The sequence below is a fragment of the Eriocheir sinensis genome, unplaced genomic scaffold, assembly GCF_024679095.1.
Source record: "Eriocheir sinensis breed Jianghai 21 unplaced genomic scaffold, ASM2467909v1 Scaffold95, whole genome shotgun sequence".
NCBI lineage: Eukaryota > Metazoa > Arthropoda > Malacostraca > Decapoda > Varunidae > Eriocheir > Eriocheir sinensis.
The window spans coordinates 640,001-657,500 of NW_026112330.1; the positions used below are offsets into that span (position 1 = coordinate 640,001).

At 44.7% G+C, this 17,500-nt stretch overlaps 2 protein-coding genes across 5 annotated transcripts in view; one reads left to right on the forward strand and one right to left on the reverse strand.

Annotated features, from left to right (window-relative positions):
* The window catches only part of LOC126995004 (uncharacterized), a 49,038-nt gene extending 32,035 nt beyond the window's left edge, over positions 1 to 17,003 (forward strand). For 2 of the 4 annotated variants that reach the window (XR_007749779.1, XR_007749778.1), the window contains exon 2: positions 12,878 to 13,117. Coding sequence is in view for 1 of the 4 variants with exons in the window: in XM_050854279.1 (XP_050710236.1) it covers positions 12,601 to 12,831; positions 12,878 to 12,934 (288 nt within the window). In the remaining 3 variants the exon portion in view is untranslated. Of the gene's footprint in view, positions 1 to 12,272; positions 12,832 to 12,877; positions 13,118 to 16,236 lie in introns of those variants that run through there. The other 2 variants (XM_050854279.1, XR_007749777.1) reach the window with 2 other exon arrangements.
* Positions 2,461 to 4,330, reverse strand: LOC126995001 (uncharacterized). Its single transcript, XM_050854270.1, has 2 exons — positions 3,571 to 4,330; positions 2,461 to 3,235 (listed from the first exon to the last, which is right to left on the reverse strand). Exons 1-2 carry the CDS (start codon positions 4,328 to 4,330, stop codon positions 3,144 to 3,146), a joined length of 852 nt encoding a protein of 283 aa, XP_050710227.1. The 3' UTR covers positions 2,461 to 3,143.
* Positions 17,004 to 17,500: the final 497 nt, after the last annotated feature.

Sequence of the window (17,500 nt, forward strand, 5' to 3'; positions counted from 1 at the left end):
TCCAGGGGTAGTTTTTTGACGCTGGTGGTAGTGTGACCCTTCTTCTGTACTGTGAACCTAAGAAACATACATTTGACATGGCTTTCGTAGGAGCTGTAGGCCTTTCCAGGGGTAGTTTTTTTTACCCTGGTGGTAGTGTGACCCTTCTTCTGTACTGTGAACCTAAGAAACATACATTTGACATGGCTTTCGTAGGAGCTGTAGGCCTTTCCAGGATTAGTTTTTTGACCCTGGTGGTAGTGTGACCCTTCCTCTGTGCCATGAACCTTAAAAACACTCATGAAAACCCGATTGATCCCCTCTTTGACCTTTAGAAATAGTTGATGTGAGAAGCGATGGTGTCTTTAATACGGCCAATGTGCCGGGAAGAAACACAGCGATCTGGAGCTTGAGGTATTGGCGGCAAAGACCAATAGGATGATGCTTCTATGAGAGGAACTCAGAGACAGGATCAGGGAGTCCCCTCAAAATGTTCTCCAGTCTAGCGGAGGTAATATATCTCTCTCTCTCTCTCTCTCTCTCTCTCTCTCTCTCTCTCTCTCTCTCTCTCTCTCTCTCTCATGTATAATAATAATAATAATCCACCTTTTCTTTATCTGACTCCTCTCCCCATTCCTTGTATTCTCTCTCTCTCTCTCTCTCTCTCTCTCTCTCTCGTCCCGCCAACAGCCAATCAGCAGCCTCGCTCCCCTGTCAGTCGCCTCGCTTGCTGTGATTGGCTCGCTTCTGGTTGCTCGCCGCCGCCAGCCAATCACGGCCCAGCCAGGCCCCGCTCCGCCAACCAGCGAGACACGTGTTGTGGGAGATGACCAGGAGGAGGAGGAGGAGATCATGATTATGAGAGAAAATATGAGGAAGGGAAGTCTTGAAAAGGGAAGGGAAGTCTTTGGAAGGGAAGGGAAGTCTTTGGAAGGGAAGGGAAGGCTTTGGAAGGGAATAGAAGTCTTTGGAAGGGAAGGGAAGGGAATAGAAGTCTTTGGAAGGGAAGGGAAGTCTTTGGAAGGGAAGGGAACTCTTTGGAAGGGAAGGGAAGTCTTTGGAAGGGAAGGGAAGGGAAGGGAAGTCTTTGGAAGGGAAGGGAAGGGAATAAAAGTCTTTGGAAGGGAAGGGAAGTCTTTGGAAGGGAAGGGAAGGGAAGGGAACTCTTTGGAAGGGAAGGGAAGTCTTTGGAAGGGAAGGGAAGGGAATAGAAGTCTTTGGAAGGGAAGGGAAGTCTTTGGAAGGGAAGGGAAGGGAAGGGAAGGGAAGGGAAGTCTTTGGAAGGAAAGGGAAGGGAAGGGAAGTCTTTGGAAGGGAAGGGAAGGGAATAGAAGTCTTTGGAAGGGAAGGAAGGAAGGAAGTCTTTGAAGGAAGGAAGGGAAGTCTTTGGAAGGAAGGAAGGAAGTCTTTGGAAGGAAGGAAGGAAGTCTTTGGAAGGAAAGGGAAGGGAAGGGAAGGGAAAGGAAGTCTTGGGAAGGGAAGGGAAGTCTTTGGAAGGGAAGGGAAGGGAATAGAAGTCTTTGGAAGGGAAGGGAAGGGAAGGGAAGTCTTGGGAAGGGAAGGGAAGGGAAGTCTTTGGAAGGGAAGGGAAGGGAATAGAAGTCTTTGGAAGGGAAGGGAAGGGAAGGGAAGTCTTTGGAAGGAAAGGGAAGGGAAGGGAAAGGAAGTCTTGGGAAGGGAAAGGAAGTCTTTGGAAGGAAAGGGAAGGGAAGGGAAGCACTTTCTTTCACTGTATTCTATGGCTGTTTATTGTCCTTAAGGGAGATACATGGAGACAATCACGGGGCGTATATGTGATACAACCATAGCTGGGCACGATAACAGAAAACCTTATTCCCGATAACCGATAACTGATAATGGAAAACCTTATCGGTGATAACCGATATTCGTTAACTGGAGACACAAATAAAGGCGATAACCGATAACCGATACCCGATATAAATCCACAACTCCAATACTCGCTAGTGATAAGTCCGATAGGCGAAAACGATACTATATTGATATTTCAAACAAAAAACAGATGAATTCAAATTTTCATTATCTGTATTTAAAAAAAACTTACAAAACCTGAAAACAACACGTTGACACGTGCCTATGGACGGTAATACTAGAAACGCCTGAACCGGTGTTGTGTTATTTGGCGTCCCCACCGTCAAAAGCTGGCGCTTTTGTTTACAAACACTGGTCTCTCGTGAACTGCGCATGCTCAGACCAGCAAGCGTAAGCCTGTATAGTCTCACAAAGCTTTTTAACCGTAATTAAGAGTTGCTGGAAGGCTGAATCAGACATACAGTACCACTACCACCATCCCCGCTGTTGCTAGAACGACACTCTGTTCCAGTTGTATTTATATGTACAGAGTGTCGTTCTAGAAAAAGCGAGGATGGTGGCACTGTATGTCTGATTCAGCCTTCCAGTAACTCTTTATTAATGTGTTAAAAAGCTTTGTGAGACTGTACAGGGCTACGCTTACTGGTCTGAACATACGCAGTTCACGAGAGACCAGTGTTTGTAAACAGCGCCAACTTTTGACGATGGGACACCCAATAACACAACACCGGGTGCCTTCAATACCATGGCATGCTCACAAACGAATATGGAATATCAAATTTGAGGCAGTGAATAATCATCTTTTGGGCAAAGTTAAATGATTTTTCTCTTTGATATATTGATTTTTGAGTAACATAAAAAATAACCTAGTGTTTTAATGTTGATGATATTAGTACGAAATCTCTTCATCGAAGATATTTCATACCCCGAAGTTTTTTCATACAACACCGGGCGCCCGGGCCACGTATGTACAGTAGTAGGGAGGAAACAACTTTTTTTTTCTGAGAGGCGGAAAAAAGTAGCGATTATCGCTGGTTTGGTTACAAAAGTAACGAAGATACCGATATATATTTAAATAAGTAGCGGATGGCCGATAACCCGATTTTGTTATCAGCGATAAAGAATCGCGATAACTTATCGCGATAACGCCCAGCTATGGATACAACTGTGTATATAGTCTAAGCAGTGACGTCAACAGCGGGAAGCATGGCTCAGCGCTGTGATTGCTCCTAATTTCTCCTTATGCTGAACCATAAGAGACAAGTACAACTGTGTATATAGGGTAAGCAGTGAGCGGGCAGTGCGTGGACTGGCCTGGGGCGCTGTGATTGCTCCTAATTTCTCGTGGAGGCCGGGCTGTGGCGGACTGGCTGAGGATGCGGCCGGGCGTGGTGTGTTTCGGGCCAGACAGGACCCCGGGCCGCTTCTGGAGGAGGGGACTGTGTTACTATATAGTGGTTGTGTTTATTATTATTATTATTATTATTATTATTATTATTATTATTATTATTATTATTATTATTATTATTATTATTACTATTATTACTATTATCATTACTACTACTACTACTACTACTACTACTACTATTATTATTATTATTATTATTATTATTATTATTATTATCATTGTTGTTATTACCTCCACTACCAACCTACCTGCTTATCAGTTAATTAACATGAGCACACCAAGCGCGCGCGCGCACACACACACACACACACACACACACACACACACACACACACACACACACACACACTTACTCAGACCCGCTTCGAGACGCTGTAGTGTGTGGTACATGTCCCCAATCAACACAGTCAAAACTGCCATCATCTCTGCCACCTCCACTGGAATGGGCGGGCATGTAGTGGCTTCTGGGGTGGTTTGGGGTGTAGTGGGTAGTGGCGTGGGCGGGGGTGTAGTGGGCGGGGGTGTAGTGGACGTGGGTGTAGTGGCTGGTGTGGTGATTGGGAGCGCCGTGCAAGTGGGTATTGGATCGGGCAATGATCGGTTGAATTGTGTATCGAGGCAGCCACGTGGTGGTTTGTCGTCTCTCCCTCTAGAGGTGCCGTAACCCACCATTTCCACACTCTGTAGGTTGTCAGTGGTGACCCAAGAGTGACATATCATCCAACTATCACCAAACTGTACATCGAACTCCACATGGTCTCTGTTGTGATACACAGACACCACCAAGTACCACCAGGCGGCTCTGGTGACGTTGGGGAACATGTCCTCGGGGAACCACGCGCCAATGCTCACCGGTCCTGTGGCGGTGTTCGCGAGAGCCTGCACACTCACGCCGCTGAAGCCTTCCTCGAGCCACAGGTACACGGTCAGGGAAAAATAATGATCATGAACCCTTCTTCCGTAGGCCGTGATGCGGGCCTCCCTTTCCCCGAGCACTATGGCATCCTCGACGCAACGCTGATCTCGCGAGGCGTCCACTGCCCAGTTCTGCGCCATCACCAGCAGCAGCAGCAGGGAGTGCAGAGTGTTTTCCCGGGCCAGACGTGTCTTCATGGCTGGACGTGTGTGTGGGCGGCGGCAGAGCGTGTCTTGACGCGACGAACGCCAGCGATGTACTGAAGATTATTTACTAGAACGCCCGTATATATAGCGAGTTGGATCTCTCTCTCTCTCTCTCTCTCTCTCTCTCTCTCTCTCTCTCTCTCTCTCTCTCTCTCTCTCTCTCTCTCTCTCTCTCTCTCCAAGGTCGTCTCAGTTGGCTATAATATATTATCTCTGCCGGGTGTCGAACTGTGAGCCAAAGTTTTGAAGACATTTTGCCAGACTTTTTTATTTTTTGGGTTGAGATGACTTTAGTTTTTTGCCTTTTTGACCACTTTAGAGTCGAATCAGAGGAATGAAATTTTTACAGTTCATAGCTTAGTCTTTCCTCTAACCGTCCGTGCAATCCGCTTATCTCTATCTCCGCCGGGTGTCGAACTATGGGCCAAAGTATGAAGACATTTTGCCGGACTTTATGATTTTTTGGGGTGAGATCACTTCAGATTTTTTGCCTTCTTGACCACTTTAGAGTTGAGTTAGAGAGATGAAATTTTTACAGTGCATAGCTTAGTCTTTCTTCTAACCGTCCGTGCAATCCGCTTCTCTCTATCTTCGCCGGGTGTCGAACTATGGGCCAAAGTTTTGAAGACATTTTGCCGGACTTTTTGTTTTTTGGGGTTGAGATGACTTTAGTTTTTTGCCTTTTTGACCACTTTATTTACATAGATTTACATAGAAAATCAGACCATACAGACCCCATGGTCCAGACTTGGTGGTCTGTCCTTAAACCTAAGTGATTTTACATTAATCAGAAGACTCCAAAACGTTGCATTTCTACTCTAGTTGATATTAAGTTGAAGGAAGTGACGGTCGAGCTTATTATTGAAGGAGTCAATCGTGTTACACTGGACCACTGATGGTGGAAGCTTATTCCATTCTCGCACTATAACGTTGGTGAAGAAAAATTTGGTGCAGTCTGAATTTACTTGTCTACATCTGAGTTTTACGCCATTGTTCCTCGTGCGCAAAGTGTCATCGATCATAAACAATGTTGATCTGTCTACATTCGTGAAACCATTAAGTATTTTAAAACATTCGATCAGTTTTCCTCGGAGGCGACGTTTCTCAAGAGAGAACATGTTAAGGGTAGAAAGCCTTTCTTCGCAGGATTTGTTGCGCAAGGAAGGGATCATTTTCGTTGCCCGACGCTGAACACCTTCTAATTTAGCAATATCCTTTGCATGGTGGGGAGACCAAAACTGTACCGCATATTCCAAGTGGGGTCTGACTAAACTGTTGTAGAGCGGGAGTATTACATCTTTATTCTTGAATAAAAAGTTTCTTTTAATGAAGCCCAACATTCTGTTCGCTTTATTTGCTGCATCGATGCATTGCTGTGAGAATTTGAGGTTTGACGCGATTTTGACCCCCAAGTCCTTGACACATTGAACGCTTTTGAGTTTAACGCCGCGCATTTCGTATTCGAACTTCTTATTCCTCGTTCCAATTCGAAGGACCTGGCACTTGTCTACGTTAAAGGGCATCTCCCATCTATCCGACCAAGCTGAAATTTTGTGCAAATCCTCTTGGAGGCTTTGCCTGTCTTCGTCAATCAGAACCGAGTTACCAATCTTTGTGTCGTCTGCAAATTTACTAATGCGGTTATTGAGTCCAACATCCACGTCGTTGATGTATATAATGAAGAGCACTGGGCCAAGGACCGAGCCCTGAGGGACGCCACTAGTGACAGGCGCCCACTCTAATCCGTCAATCACTACTCTTTGTTGTCTGTTGCTCAACCAATTTGCGATCCACTGGTTTACTTGACCGTCAATACCTATTTGCTTTCATTTGTAAAGTAATTTATGATGCGGGACTTTATCAAACGCTTTCTGGAAATCAAGATAGACTACGTCCAGTGATTTGGTTACGTCATAAACAGTGAAGAGGTCGTTATAAAAGGTTAATAGGTTTGATAGGCAGGATCTTTTGTTTCGGAAGCCATGTTGTGAGTTCCCAATCAATGAGTGTCTTTCAAGGTAACTCACAATTTTGTCTCTAATTATGCCCTCAAGTAGCTTACCTGCAACCGAAGTTAGACTAATGGGCCTGTAATTACCTGGTACTTTTTTGTCTCCTTTCTTAAAAATGCTGAACTACTCTCCGGTGTTGGTGAGACAATAGGGAAACGGTTAGTGAGGACATGGGAAGGGTCTTTGGAGGGCTTCAGCTCCCTTCTCACCTCCCATATATACCTCACCGGGAGTGGCTTGCGCCCGTTCGGTAGGTGTCTTCCTACCTACTCCAGCTGTTGGTGGGAAGGAGAGAAAGGGATTTAGTTAAGGATTTCTTCCCTAAACCTATACTCCTGAGGCTACCTGAGGCCATAACTGCCCCATCCATGCAAACATATCTCACATTTTCGTCCCTGTTTGGAGGTGAACATTAGTAGTCACCGTCCCGTTGTGTAATATCTACTGAAAGGAAGGTTTGCTGTTACGCTGTTATTTTGTACTCACTGAGAGGTCAACTTGGCGACAACCTCGACCACTGGAAGACAATGAAAGTGATTTATCGTGTAATTCACATGCTCGTCCAGGGTCTACTAATGACCTAATCGGCAGCTCGGTCAAGTCAACGGCAGCATTGAATTCTAGTGTTTCAAGTCTGTGTTCAAATGTTTGTTGTTCATCTTGCGGCTCGTGAGATGGTTTTCACGCGTAACAATGTTGATTGCGTGTGCCAGAGGGTCACGTGCTACACACACACACACACACACACACACACATATACACCCACACACACACTCAGCACTGGTCAGGGAGAGGTGATGTGTGTGTGTGTGTGTGTGTGTGTGTGTGTGTGTGTGTGTGTGTGTGTGTGTCCTTCCTATAATTTATCAACACGGAGTTTGCTCAATATATATTTTTTTTCAACATAAATGTTTTTCAACTTTATCTTCAATTGCTTAAAAAAATAATAATATATCAAACTGTGAATGAGAGGGATCTCCTCCTCCTCCTCCTCCTCCTCCTCCTCCTCCTCTTCTTCTTTTTTTGCTCTTTTTTTCCTTCTTCTTCTATCTTCTTCTTCTTCTTCTTCTTCTTCTTCTTCTTCTTCTTCTTCTTCTTCTTCTTCTTCTCTCTCTCTCTCTCTCTCTCTCTCTCTCTCTCTCTCTCTCTCTCTCTCTCTCTCTCTCTCTCTCTCTCTCTCTCTCTCTCTCTCTCTCTCTCTCTCTCTCTCTCTCTCTCTCTCTCTCTCTCTCTCTCTCTGTTCCCGCGTGATAGCTGTGCACAAAAGCGTCTTTGTTGCGCGTTGAAGGATCAAGTTAGTCTAGCAGGATTGCATTACAAGGCACCCATTGAGGCTTTAATAACCTTGCCACTGCCTCCTTCATGCACCTCCTTATCATTTTTTTTTTTTTTTTTTTTTTTTTACAGCAAAGGAGACAGCTCAAGGGCACAAAAAAGTAGCCATTAATAAAAAATAAAAAAAAAAGCCCGCTACTCGCTGCTCCTAAAAAGAATCCAAAGAGGTGGCCGAAAGATAAGTCAGTTTCGGGAGGAGAGGTGTCCTGATACCCTCCTCTTGAAAGAGTTCAAGTCGTAGGCAGGAGGAAATACAGATGAAGGAAGATTGTTCCAGAGTTTACCAGCGTGAGGGATGAAAGAGTGAAGATGCTGGTTAACTCTTGCATAAGGGGTTTGGACAGTATAGGGATGAGCATGAGTAGAAAGTCGAGTGCAGCGGGGCCGCGGGAGGGGGGGAGGCATGCAGTTAGCAAGTTCAGAAGAGCAGTCAGCGTGGAAATATCGATAGAAGATAGAAAGAGAGGCAACATTGCGGCGGAATTTAAGAGGTAGAAGACTATCAGTATGAGGAGGAGAGCTGATGAGACGAAGAGCCTTTGCCTCCACTCTGTCCAGAAGAGCTGTGTGAGTGGAGCCCCCCCACACATGAGATGCATACTCCATACGAGGGCGGACAAGGCCCCTGTATATGGACAGCAACTGTGCAGGGGAGAAGAACTGGCGGAGACGGTACAGAACGCCCAGCCTCGAGGAAGCTGATTTAGTAAGAGATGAGATATGAAGTTTCCAGTTGAGATTTTGAGTTAAGGATAGACCGAGGATGTTTAGTGTTGAGGAAGGTGATAGCTGGGTGTTGTCAAAGAATAGGGATAGTTGTTTGGAAGATTGTGTCGAGTGGATAGGTGGAGAAACTGTGTTTTTGAGGCGTTGAAGGACACCAGGTTCTTCTTGCCCCAATCGGAAATAATAGTAAGGTCTGAGGCTAAGCGTTCTGCAGCCTCCAGCCTTGAGTCGTTAAGTTCCTGAAGGGTGGGTCTTCTATTAAAAGAAGTTGAATAATGCAGAGTGGAATCATCGGCGTAGGAATGGATAGGACAGTTCGTTTTGGAAAGAAGATCATCAATGAACAACAGAAAAAGAGTGGGAGATAGGACAGAACCCTGTGGGACACCACTGTTAATAGATTTAGGGGAAGAACAGTGACCGTCTACCACGGCAGAAATAGAACGGTCAGAAAGGAAACTGGAGATAAAGGTACAGAGAGAAGGATAGAAACCGTAGGAGGGTAGTTTAGAAAGCAAAGATTTGTGCCAGACCCTATCAAAAGCTTTTGATATGTCCAGCGCAATAGCAAAAGTTTATATTAAATTTATATTAAAACAAATGAAGACGAACATATCCAACGAAGGTCTCGTCTTAGCCTACACACCAGCGAGGCAGTCTTGTGCCCCGCGACCCATAAAACCCAATGACCCGAGGCAAACGGTCGTATTTTAAAACATTTCGTCGCCCAAGTTCACATATATGACATGGCTTTCGTAGGAGCTGTAGGCCTTTCCAGGATTAGTTTTTTGACCCTGGTGGTAGTGTGACCCTTCTGTGCTATGAACCTAAGAAACATACATTTGACATGGCTTTCGTAGGAGCTGTAGGCCTTTCCAGGGGTAGTTTTTTTTACCCTGGTGGTAGTGTGACCCTTCTTCTGTGCCATGAACCTAAGAAACATACATTTGACAAGGCTTTCGTAGGAGCTGTTGGCCTTTCCAGGGGTAGTTTTTTTTACCCTGGTGGTAGTGTGACCCTTCTTCTGTACTGTGAACCTAAGAAACATAATTTGACAAGGCTTTCGTAGGAGCTGTAGGCCTTTCCAGGGGTAGTTTTTTGACCCTGGTGGTAGTGTGACCCTTCCTCTGTGCCATGAACCTTAAAAAACACTCATGAAAACCCGATTGCTCCCCTCTTTGACCTTTAGAAATAGTTGATGTGAGAAGCGATGGTGTCTTTAAATACGGCCAATGTGCCGGGAAGAAACACAGCGATCTGGAGCTTGAGGTATTGGCTGCAAGGACAAATAGGATGATGCTTCTATGAGAGGAACTCAGAGACAGGATCAAGGAGTCCCCTCAAAATGTTCTCCAGTCTAGCGGAGGTAATATCTCTCTCTCTCTCTCTCTCTCTCTCTCTCTCTCTCTCTCTCTCTCTCTCTCTCTCTCTCCCCCCCGTCCCGCCAACAGCCAATCAGCAGCCTCCCTCCCCTGTCAGTCGCCTCGCTTGCTGTGATTGGCTCGCTTCTGGTTGCTCGCCGCCGCCAGCCAATCACGGCCCAGCCAGGCCCCGCTCCGCCAACCAGCGAGACACGTGTTGTGGGAGATGACCAGGAGGAGGAGGAGGAGATCATGATTATGAGAGAAAATATGAGGAAGGGAAGTCTTGAAAAGGGAAGGGAAGGGAAGGGAAGTCTTTTGAAGGGAAGGGAAGGGAAGGGAAGTCTTTGGAAGGGAAGGGAAGTCTTTGGAAGGGAATAGAAGTCTTTGGAAGGGAAGGGAAGGAAAGGGAACTCTTTGGAAGGGAAGGGAAGTCTTTGGAAGGGAAGGGAAGGGAAGTCTTTGGAAGGGAAGGGAAGGAAATAGAAGTCTTTGGAAGGGAAGGGAAGTCTTTGGAAGGGAAGGGAAGGGAAGTCTTTGGAAGGAAAGGGAAGGGAAGTCTTTGGAAGGGAAGGGAAGGGAAGGGAAGGGAAGTCTTTGGAAGGAAAGGGAAGTCTTTGGAAGGGAAGGGAAGGGAAGTCTTTGGAAGGGAATAGAAGTCTTTGGAAGGGAAGGGAAGTCTTGGGAAGGGAAGGGAAGTCTTTGGAAGGAAAGGGAAGGGAAGGGAAGTCTTTGGAAGGAAAGGGAAGGGAAGGGAAGCACTTTCTTTCACTATATTCTATGGCTGTTTATTGTCCTTAAGGGAGATACATGGAGACAATCACGGGGCGTATATGTGATACAACCATAGCTGGGCACGATAACAGAAAACCTTACTCCCGATAACCGATAACTGATAATGGAAAACCTTATCGGTGATAACCGATATTCGTTAACTGGAGACACAAATAAAGGCGATACCCGATACCCGATATAAATCCACAATTCCAATACTCGCTAGTGATAAGTCCGATTGGCGAAAACGATACTATATTGATATTTCAAACAAAAAACATAGATGATTTCAAATTTTCATTATCTGTATTTAAAAAAAAACTTACAAAACCTGAAAACAACACGTTGACACGTGCCTGTGGACGGTAATACTAGAAACCCCTGAACCGGTGTTGTGTTATTTGGCGTCCCCACCGTCAAAAGCTGGCGCTATTATTTACAAACACTGGTCTCTCGTGAACTGCGCATGCTCAGACCAGCAAGCGTAAACCTGTATAGTCTCACAAAGCTTTTTAACCGTAATTAAGAGTTGCTGGAAGGCTGAATCAGACATACAGTACCACTACCACCATCCCCGCTGTTGCTAGAACGACACTCTGTTCCAGTTGTATTTATATGTACAGAGTGTCGTTCTAGAAACAGCGAGGATGGTGGTACTGTATGTCTGATTCAGCCTTCCAGTAACTCTTTATTAATGTGTTAAAAAGCTTTGTGAGACTGTACAGGGCTACGCTTGCTGGTCTGAACATACGCAGTTCACGAGAGACCAGTGTTTGTAAACAGCGCCAACTTTTGACGATGGGACACCCAATAACACAACACCGGGTGCCTTCAATACCATGGCATGCTCACAAACGAATATGGAATATCAAATTTGAGGCAGTGAATAATCATCTTTTGGGCAAAGTTAAATGATTTTTCTCTTTGATATATTGATTTTTGAGTAACATAAAAAATAACCTAGTGTTTTAATGTTGATGATATAAGTACGAAATCTCTTCATCGAAGATATTTCATACCCCGAAGTTTTTTCATACAACACCGGGCGCCCGGGCCACGTATGTACAGTAGTAGGGAGGAAACAACTTTTTTTTTCTGAGAGGCGGAAAAAAGTAGCGATTATCGCTAGTTTGGTTACAAAAGTAACGAAGATACCGATATATATTTAAATAAGTAGCGGATGGCCGATAACCCGATTTTGTTATCAGCGATAAAGAATCGCGATAACTTATCGCGATAACGCCCAGCTATGGATACAACTGTGTATATAGTTTAAGCAGTGACGTCAACAGCGGGAAGCATGGCTCAGCGCTGTGATTGCTCCTAATTTCTCCTTATGCTGAACCATAAGAGACAAGTACAACTGTGTATATAGGGTAAGCAGTGAGCGGGCAGTGCGTGGACTGGCCTGGGGCGCTGTGATTGCTCCTAATTTCTCGTGGAGGCCGGGCTGTGGCGGACTGGCTGAGGACGCGGCCGGGCGTGGTGTGTTCCGGGCCAGACAGGACCCCGGGCCGCTTCTGGAGGAGGGGACTGTGTTACTATATAGTGGTTGTGTTTATTATTATTATTATTATTATTATTATTATTATCATTGTTGTTATTACCTCCACTACCAACCTACCTGCTTATCAGTTAATTAACATGAGCACACCAAGCGCGCGCGCGCACACACACACACACACACACACACACACACACACACACACACACACTTACTCAGACCCGCTTCGAGACGCTGTAGTGTGTGGTACATGTCCCCAATCACCACAGTCAAAACTGCCGTCATCTCTGCCACCTCCACTGGAATGGGCGGGCATGTAGTGGCTTCTGGGGTGGTTTGGGGTGTAGTGGGTAGTGGCGTGGGCGGGGGTGTAGTGGGCGGGGGTGTAGTGGACGTGGGTGTAGTGGCTGGTGTGATGATTGGGAGCGCCGTGCAAGTGGGTACTGGATCGGGCAATGATCGGTTGAATTGTGTATCGAGGCAGCCACGTGGTGGTTTGTCGTCTCTCCCTCTAGAGGTGCCGTAACCCACCATTTCCACACTCTGTAGGTTGTCAGTGGTGACCCAAGAGTGACATATCATCCAACTATCACCAAACTGTACATCGAACTCCACATGGTCTCTGTTGTGATACACAGATACCACCAAGTACCACCAGGCGGCTCTGGTGACGTTGGGGAACATGTCCTCGGGGAACCACGCGCCAATGCTCACCGGTCCTGTGGCGGTGTTCGCGAGAGCCTGCACACTCACGCCGCTGAAGCCTTCCTCGAGCCACAGGTACACGGTCAGGTAAAAATAATGATCATGAACCCTTCTTCCGTAGGCCGTGATGCGGGCCTCCCTTTCCCCGAGCACTATGGCATCCTCGACGCAACGCTGATCTCGCGAGGCGTCCACTGCCCAGTTCTGCGCCATCACCAGCAGCAGCAGCAGGGAGTGCAGAGTGTTTTCCCGGGCCAGACGTGTCTTCATGGCTGGACGTGTGTGTGGGCGGCGGCAGAGCGTGTCTTGACGCGACGAACGCCAGCGATGTACTGAAGATTATTGACTAGAACGCCCGTATATATATCTCTCTCTCTCTCTCTCTCTCTCTCTCTCTCTCTCTCTCTACAAGGTCGTCTCAGTTGGCTATAATATATTAAAGAAGAACATTTATTTATTTAATGAGAGAGAGAGAGAGAGAGAGAGAGAGAGAGAGAGAGAGAGAGAGAGAGAGAGAGAGAGAGAGAGAGAGAGAGAGCGGGTCTTAATCAGCCTGGTAAAAATCGCCAATGAAGAATAATAAAGAAAATAAGTAAATAACTAAATAACTGGATGAAAAAACAGAAAAAAAGAAACAAAAATATCGAAAAAACACTTGAAACAAAACACGGCGACGAGACTCACCTTTTGGACGCCTGAAACACGGTGGAGGCAGACATAGGGAATAAAACACCACAAATAAAACAAGAAAATAATAAAACCAAACACTCAGTAAAATAAAACAGCCAAAAACAGTAAAAGAAACTCCAAATAAAAATAAGAGAAAACGAGCCTAAACATTTTCCTGCTGACCTCAAAATGGCCGCCGATCTTCTCCTCCACACGTAAACAAAACGATCGAGAGGAGAGACTAGGTGAGGGATTTTTGGCTCCTTTCCTCCACTTTCCCTCCACATCAAATTATTCCTCCACTCTTCTTTAATTTGACACCAAGCAAGCCCCGAAAAGCCCAGGAACAGAGGAGAAAAAGCCCAAAATATGACTATTTTTTTTCACTTTTTTTTTTACAGTGCATAGCTTAGTCTTTCCTCTAACCGTCCGTGGAATCCGCTTCTCTCTATCTCCGCCGGGTGTCGAACTATGGGCCAAAGTTTTGAAGACATTTTGCCGGACTTTTTTATTTTTGGGGTTGAGATGATTTCAGATTTTTGCCTTTTTGACCAATTTAGAGTTGAGTTAAAAGGATGAAATTTTTACAGTGCATAGCTTAGTCTTTCCTCTAACCGTCCGTGCAATCCGCTTCTCTCTATCTCCGCCGGGTGTTGAACTGTGAGCCAAAGTTTTGAAGACATTTTGCCGGACTTTTTTATTTTTGGGGTTGAGATGACTTCAGATTTTTGCCTTTTTGACCAATTTAAAGTTGAGTTAAAAGGATGAAATTTTTACAGTGCATAGCTTAGTCTTTCCTCGAACTGTCTGTGCAATCCTCTTCTCTCTATCTCTCCCGGGTGTTGAACTATGGGCCAAAGTATGATGACATTTTGCCGGACTTTATGATTTTTTGGGGTGAGATCACTTCAGATTTTTGCCTTCTTGACCAATTTAGAGTTGAGTTAAAAAGATGAATTTTTTATAGTCCATAGCTTAGTATTTCCTCTAATCACCCGTGCAATCCGCTTCTCTCTATCTCTGCCGGGTGTCGAACTAAGGGCCAATGTTTTGAAGACATTTTGCCGGACTTTTTGTTTTTTGGGGTTGAGATGACTTTACTTTTTTGCCTTTTTGACCACTTTAGAGTTGAGTTAGAGGAATGAAAATTTTACAGTACATAGCTTAGCCTTTCTTCTAACCGTCCGTGGAATCCGCTTCTCTCTATCTTTGCCGAGTATCGAACTATGGGCCAAAGTTTTTAAGACATTTTGCCAGACTATGATTTTTGGGGGTGAGATCACTTCAGATTTTTTGCCTTCTTGACCACTTTAGAGTTGAGTTAGAGGGATGAAATTTTTACAGTGCATAGCTTAGTCTTTTCTCTAACTGTCCGCGCAATCCGCTTCTCTCTATCTCTACCGGGTATCGAACTATGGGCCAAAGTATGAAGACATTTTGCCAGACTATGATTTTGGGGGGTGAGATGACTTTACTTTTTTGCCTTTTTGACCACTTTAGAGTTAAGTTAGAGGGATGAAATATTTACAGTGCATAGCTTAGTCTTTTCTCTAATCACCCGTGGAATCCGCTTCTCTCTATCTCCGCCGGGTGTCGAACTATGGGCCAAAGTATGAAGACATTTTGCCAGACTTTATGATTTTTGGGGTTGAGATGACTTTAGTTTTTTGCCTATTTGACCACTTTAGAGTTGAGTTAAAGGAATGGAATTTTTACAGTGCATAGCTTATTCTTTCCTCAAACTGGCCGTGCAATCCGCTTCTCTCTATCTCCGCCGGGTGTCGAACTATGGGCCAAAGTATGATGACATTTTGCAAGACTTTATGATTTTTGGGGGTGAGATGACTTTAGTGTTTTGCCTTTTTGACCACTTTAGAGTTGAGTTAGAGGGATGAAATTTATAAAGTCTATAGCGTAGTATTTCCTCTTAATCATCCGTGCAATCCGCTTCTCTCTATCTCCGCCGGGTGTCGAACTATGGGTCAAAGTATGAAGACATTTTGCCAGACTATGATTTTTGGGGGTGAGATCACTTCAGATTTTTGCCTTTTTGACCACTTTAGAGTTGAGTTAAAGAGATAGATGAAATTTTTACAGTGCATAGCTTCGTCCTTCCTTTAATCACCCGTGGAATCCGCTTCTCTCTATCTCCGCCGGGTGTTGAACTATGGGCCAAAGTTTTGAAGACATTTTGCCAGACTATGATTTTTGGGGGTGAGATCACTTCAGATTTTTGCCTTTTTGACCAATTTAGAGTTGAGTTAAAAGGATGAAAATTTTACAGTGCATATCTTAGTCTTTTCTCTAACCGTCCGTGCAATCCGCTTCTCTCTATCTATGCCAGGTATCGAACTATGGGCCAAAGTATGATGACATTTTGCCAGACTTTATGATTTTTGGGATTGAGATGACTTTACTTTTTTGCCTTTTTGACCACTTTAGAGTTGAGTTAGAGGGAAAAAAAATTACAGTGCATAGCTTAGTCTTTTCTTTAATCATCCGTGCAATCCGCTTCTCTCTATCTATGCTGGGTGTCGAACTATGGGCCAAAGTATGAAGACATTTTGCCGGACTTTATGATTTTTGGGGGTGAGATCACTTCAGATTTTTGCCTTTTTGACCACTTTAGAGTTGAGTTAGAGGGATGAAATTTTTACAGTACATAGCTTAGTTTTTTCTCTAACCCTCTGTGCAATCCGCTTCTCTCTGTCTCTAGCGGATGTTGAGCTGTGAGCCAAAGTTTGAAGACATCCTATAAATATTTTTCCTGTTTTTTTTTCTTCATTTATTTAGCTATTAACATTTTTGCAGATGCTGGGCGAGAGGAAGGATGCCGACTGCTACTTCTACTGCTCTAAGGTAACCTGCTACTACTACTACTACTACTGCTACTACTACTACTACTACTACTACTACTACTACTACTACTACTACTACTTCTACTTCTACTACTACTACTACCACTATTTGGCTTTCTACTTCCACCACAACCATCCCTCTAGCCTTCCCCAGTCAACCACAATCCATGAAAATTCACCGACTTTTTCACCAGAACCTCGGAAAAAAATGAGTTTCTGTAAGTCCAGTCGTTAATTTTTTTTCTTTTTTTTCATACTTTCCGTTCAACCAACATCACCACCATTGCCACCATAAAAACTACCACCATTTGGCTTTCTATTGTCACCACAACCATCCCTCTAGCCTTCCTCAGTCAACCACAATCCATGAAAATTCACCGACTTTTCCACCAAAACCTGGGAAAAAAAAAATTAGTTTCTGTAAGTCCAGTCTTTAACATTTTTTTTTTTTTCATACCTCCTTTACAACCAACATCACCACCATTGCCACCCTAAAAACTACCACCATTTGGCTTTCTACTGCCACCACAACCATCTCTCTAGCCCACCACAGTCAACCACAATCCGTGAAAATCTTACGACTTTTCCGCCAAATTTTCCAGGGTGACGTCTGCCCTTTCCACCATGAGCCCGCGGCGGCCCTTCGCAACGAGACAGTCTGGCATTACTGGAAGGCGGGCAAGTGCGCCAAGGACAAGTGCATTTTCCGACACATAAAGGTCAACGTAAGTATTATTATAAGTAGTGTTTGTAAGTAGGTTAGAAGTAGCAGTAGGGCTGGATTAGTTACTGTAGTCAGAATCTGGAGGAAAAGTTGTCATATTCCAGGCTTTTTCTCCTCTGTCGTTGTTTGGCTTTTTGGGGCTCGCTTGGTGTCAAATTAAAAAGGAAGAGTGGAGGAATAATTTGGTGTGGAGGGACGTGGAGGTAAAGCGGAGGAAAGGAGAGAAAATGCAAAAAATATTAGACCTTCCATCGGCCGTTTCTCGAGATTTAATCAGAATTTGGCAGGAAAAGTTGTCATATTCCAGGCTTTTTCTCCTCTGTCGCTGGGCTTTTTGGGGCTTGCTTGGTGTCAAATTAAAGAAGAAGAGTGGAGGAATAATTTGGTGTAGAGGGAGGTGGAGGGAAAGCGGAGAAAAGGAGAGAAAACCAAAAAAAAGGAGCATCTTGTGTTAGAATCTTGTGTTCCTAACTGATGTGGATTCTGAGATATT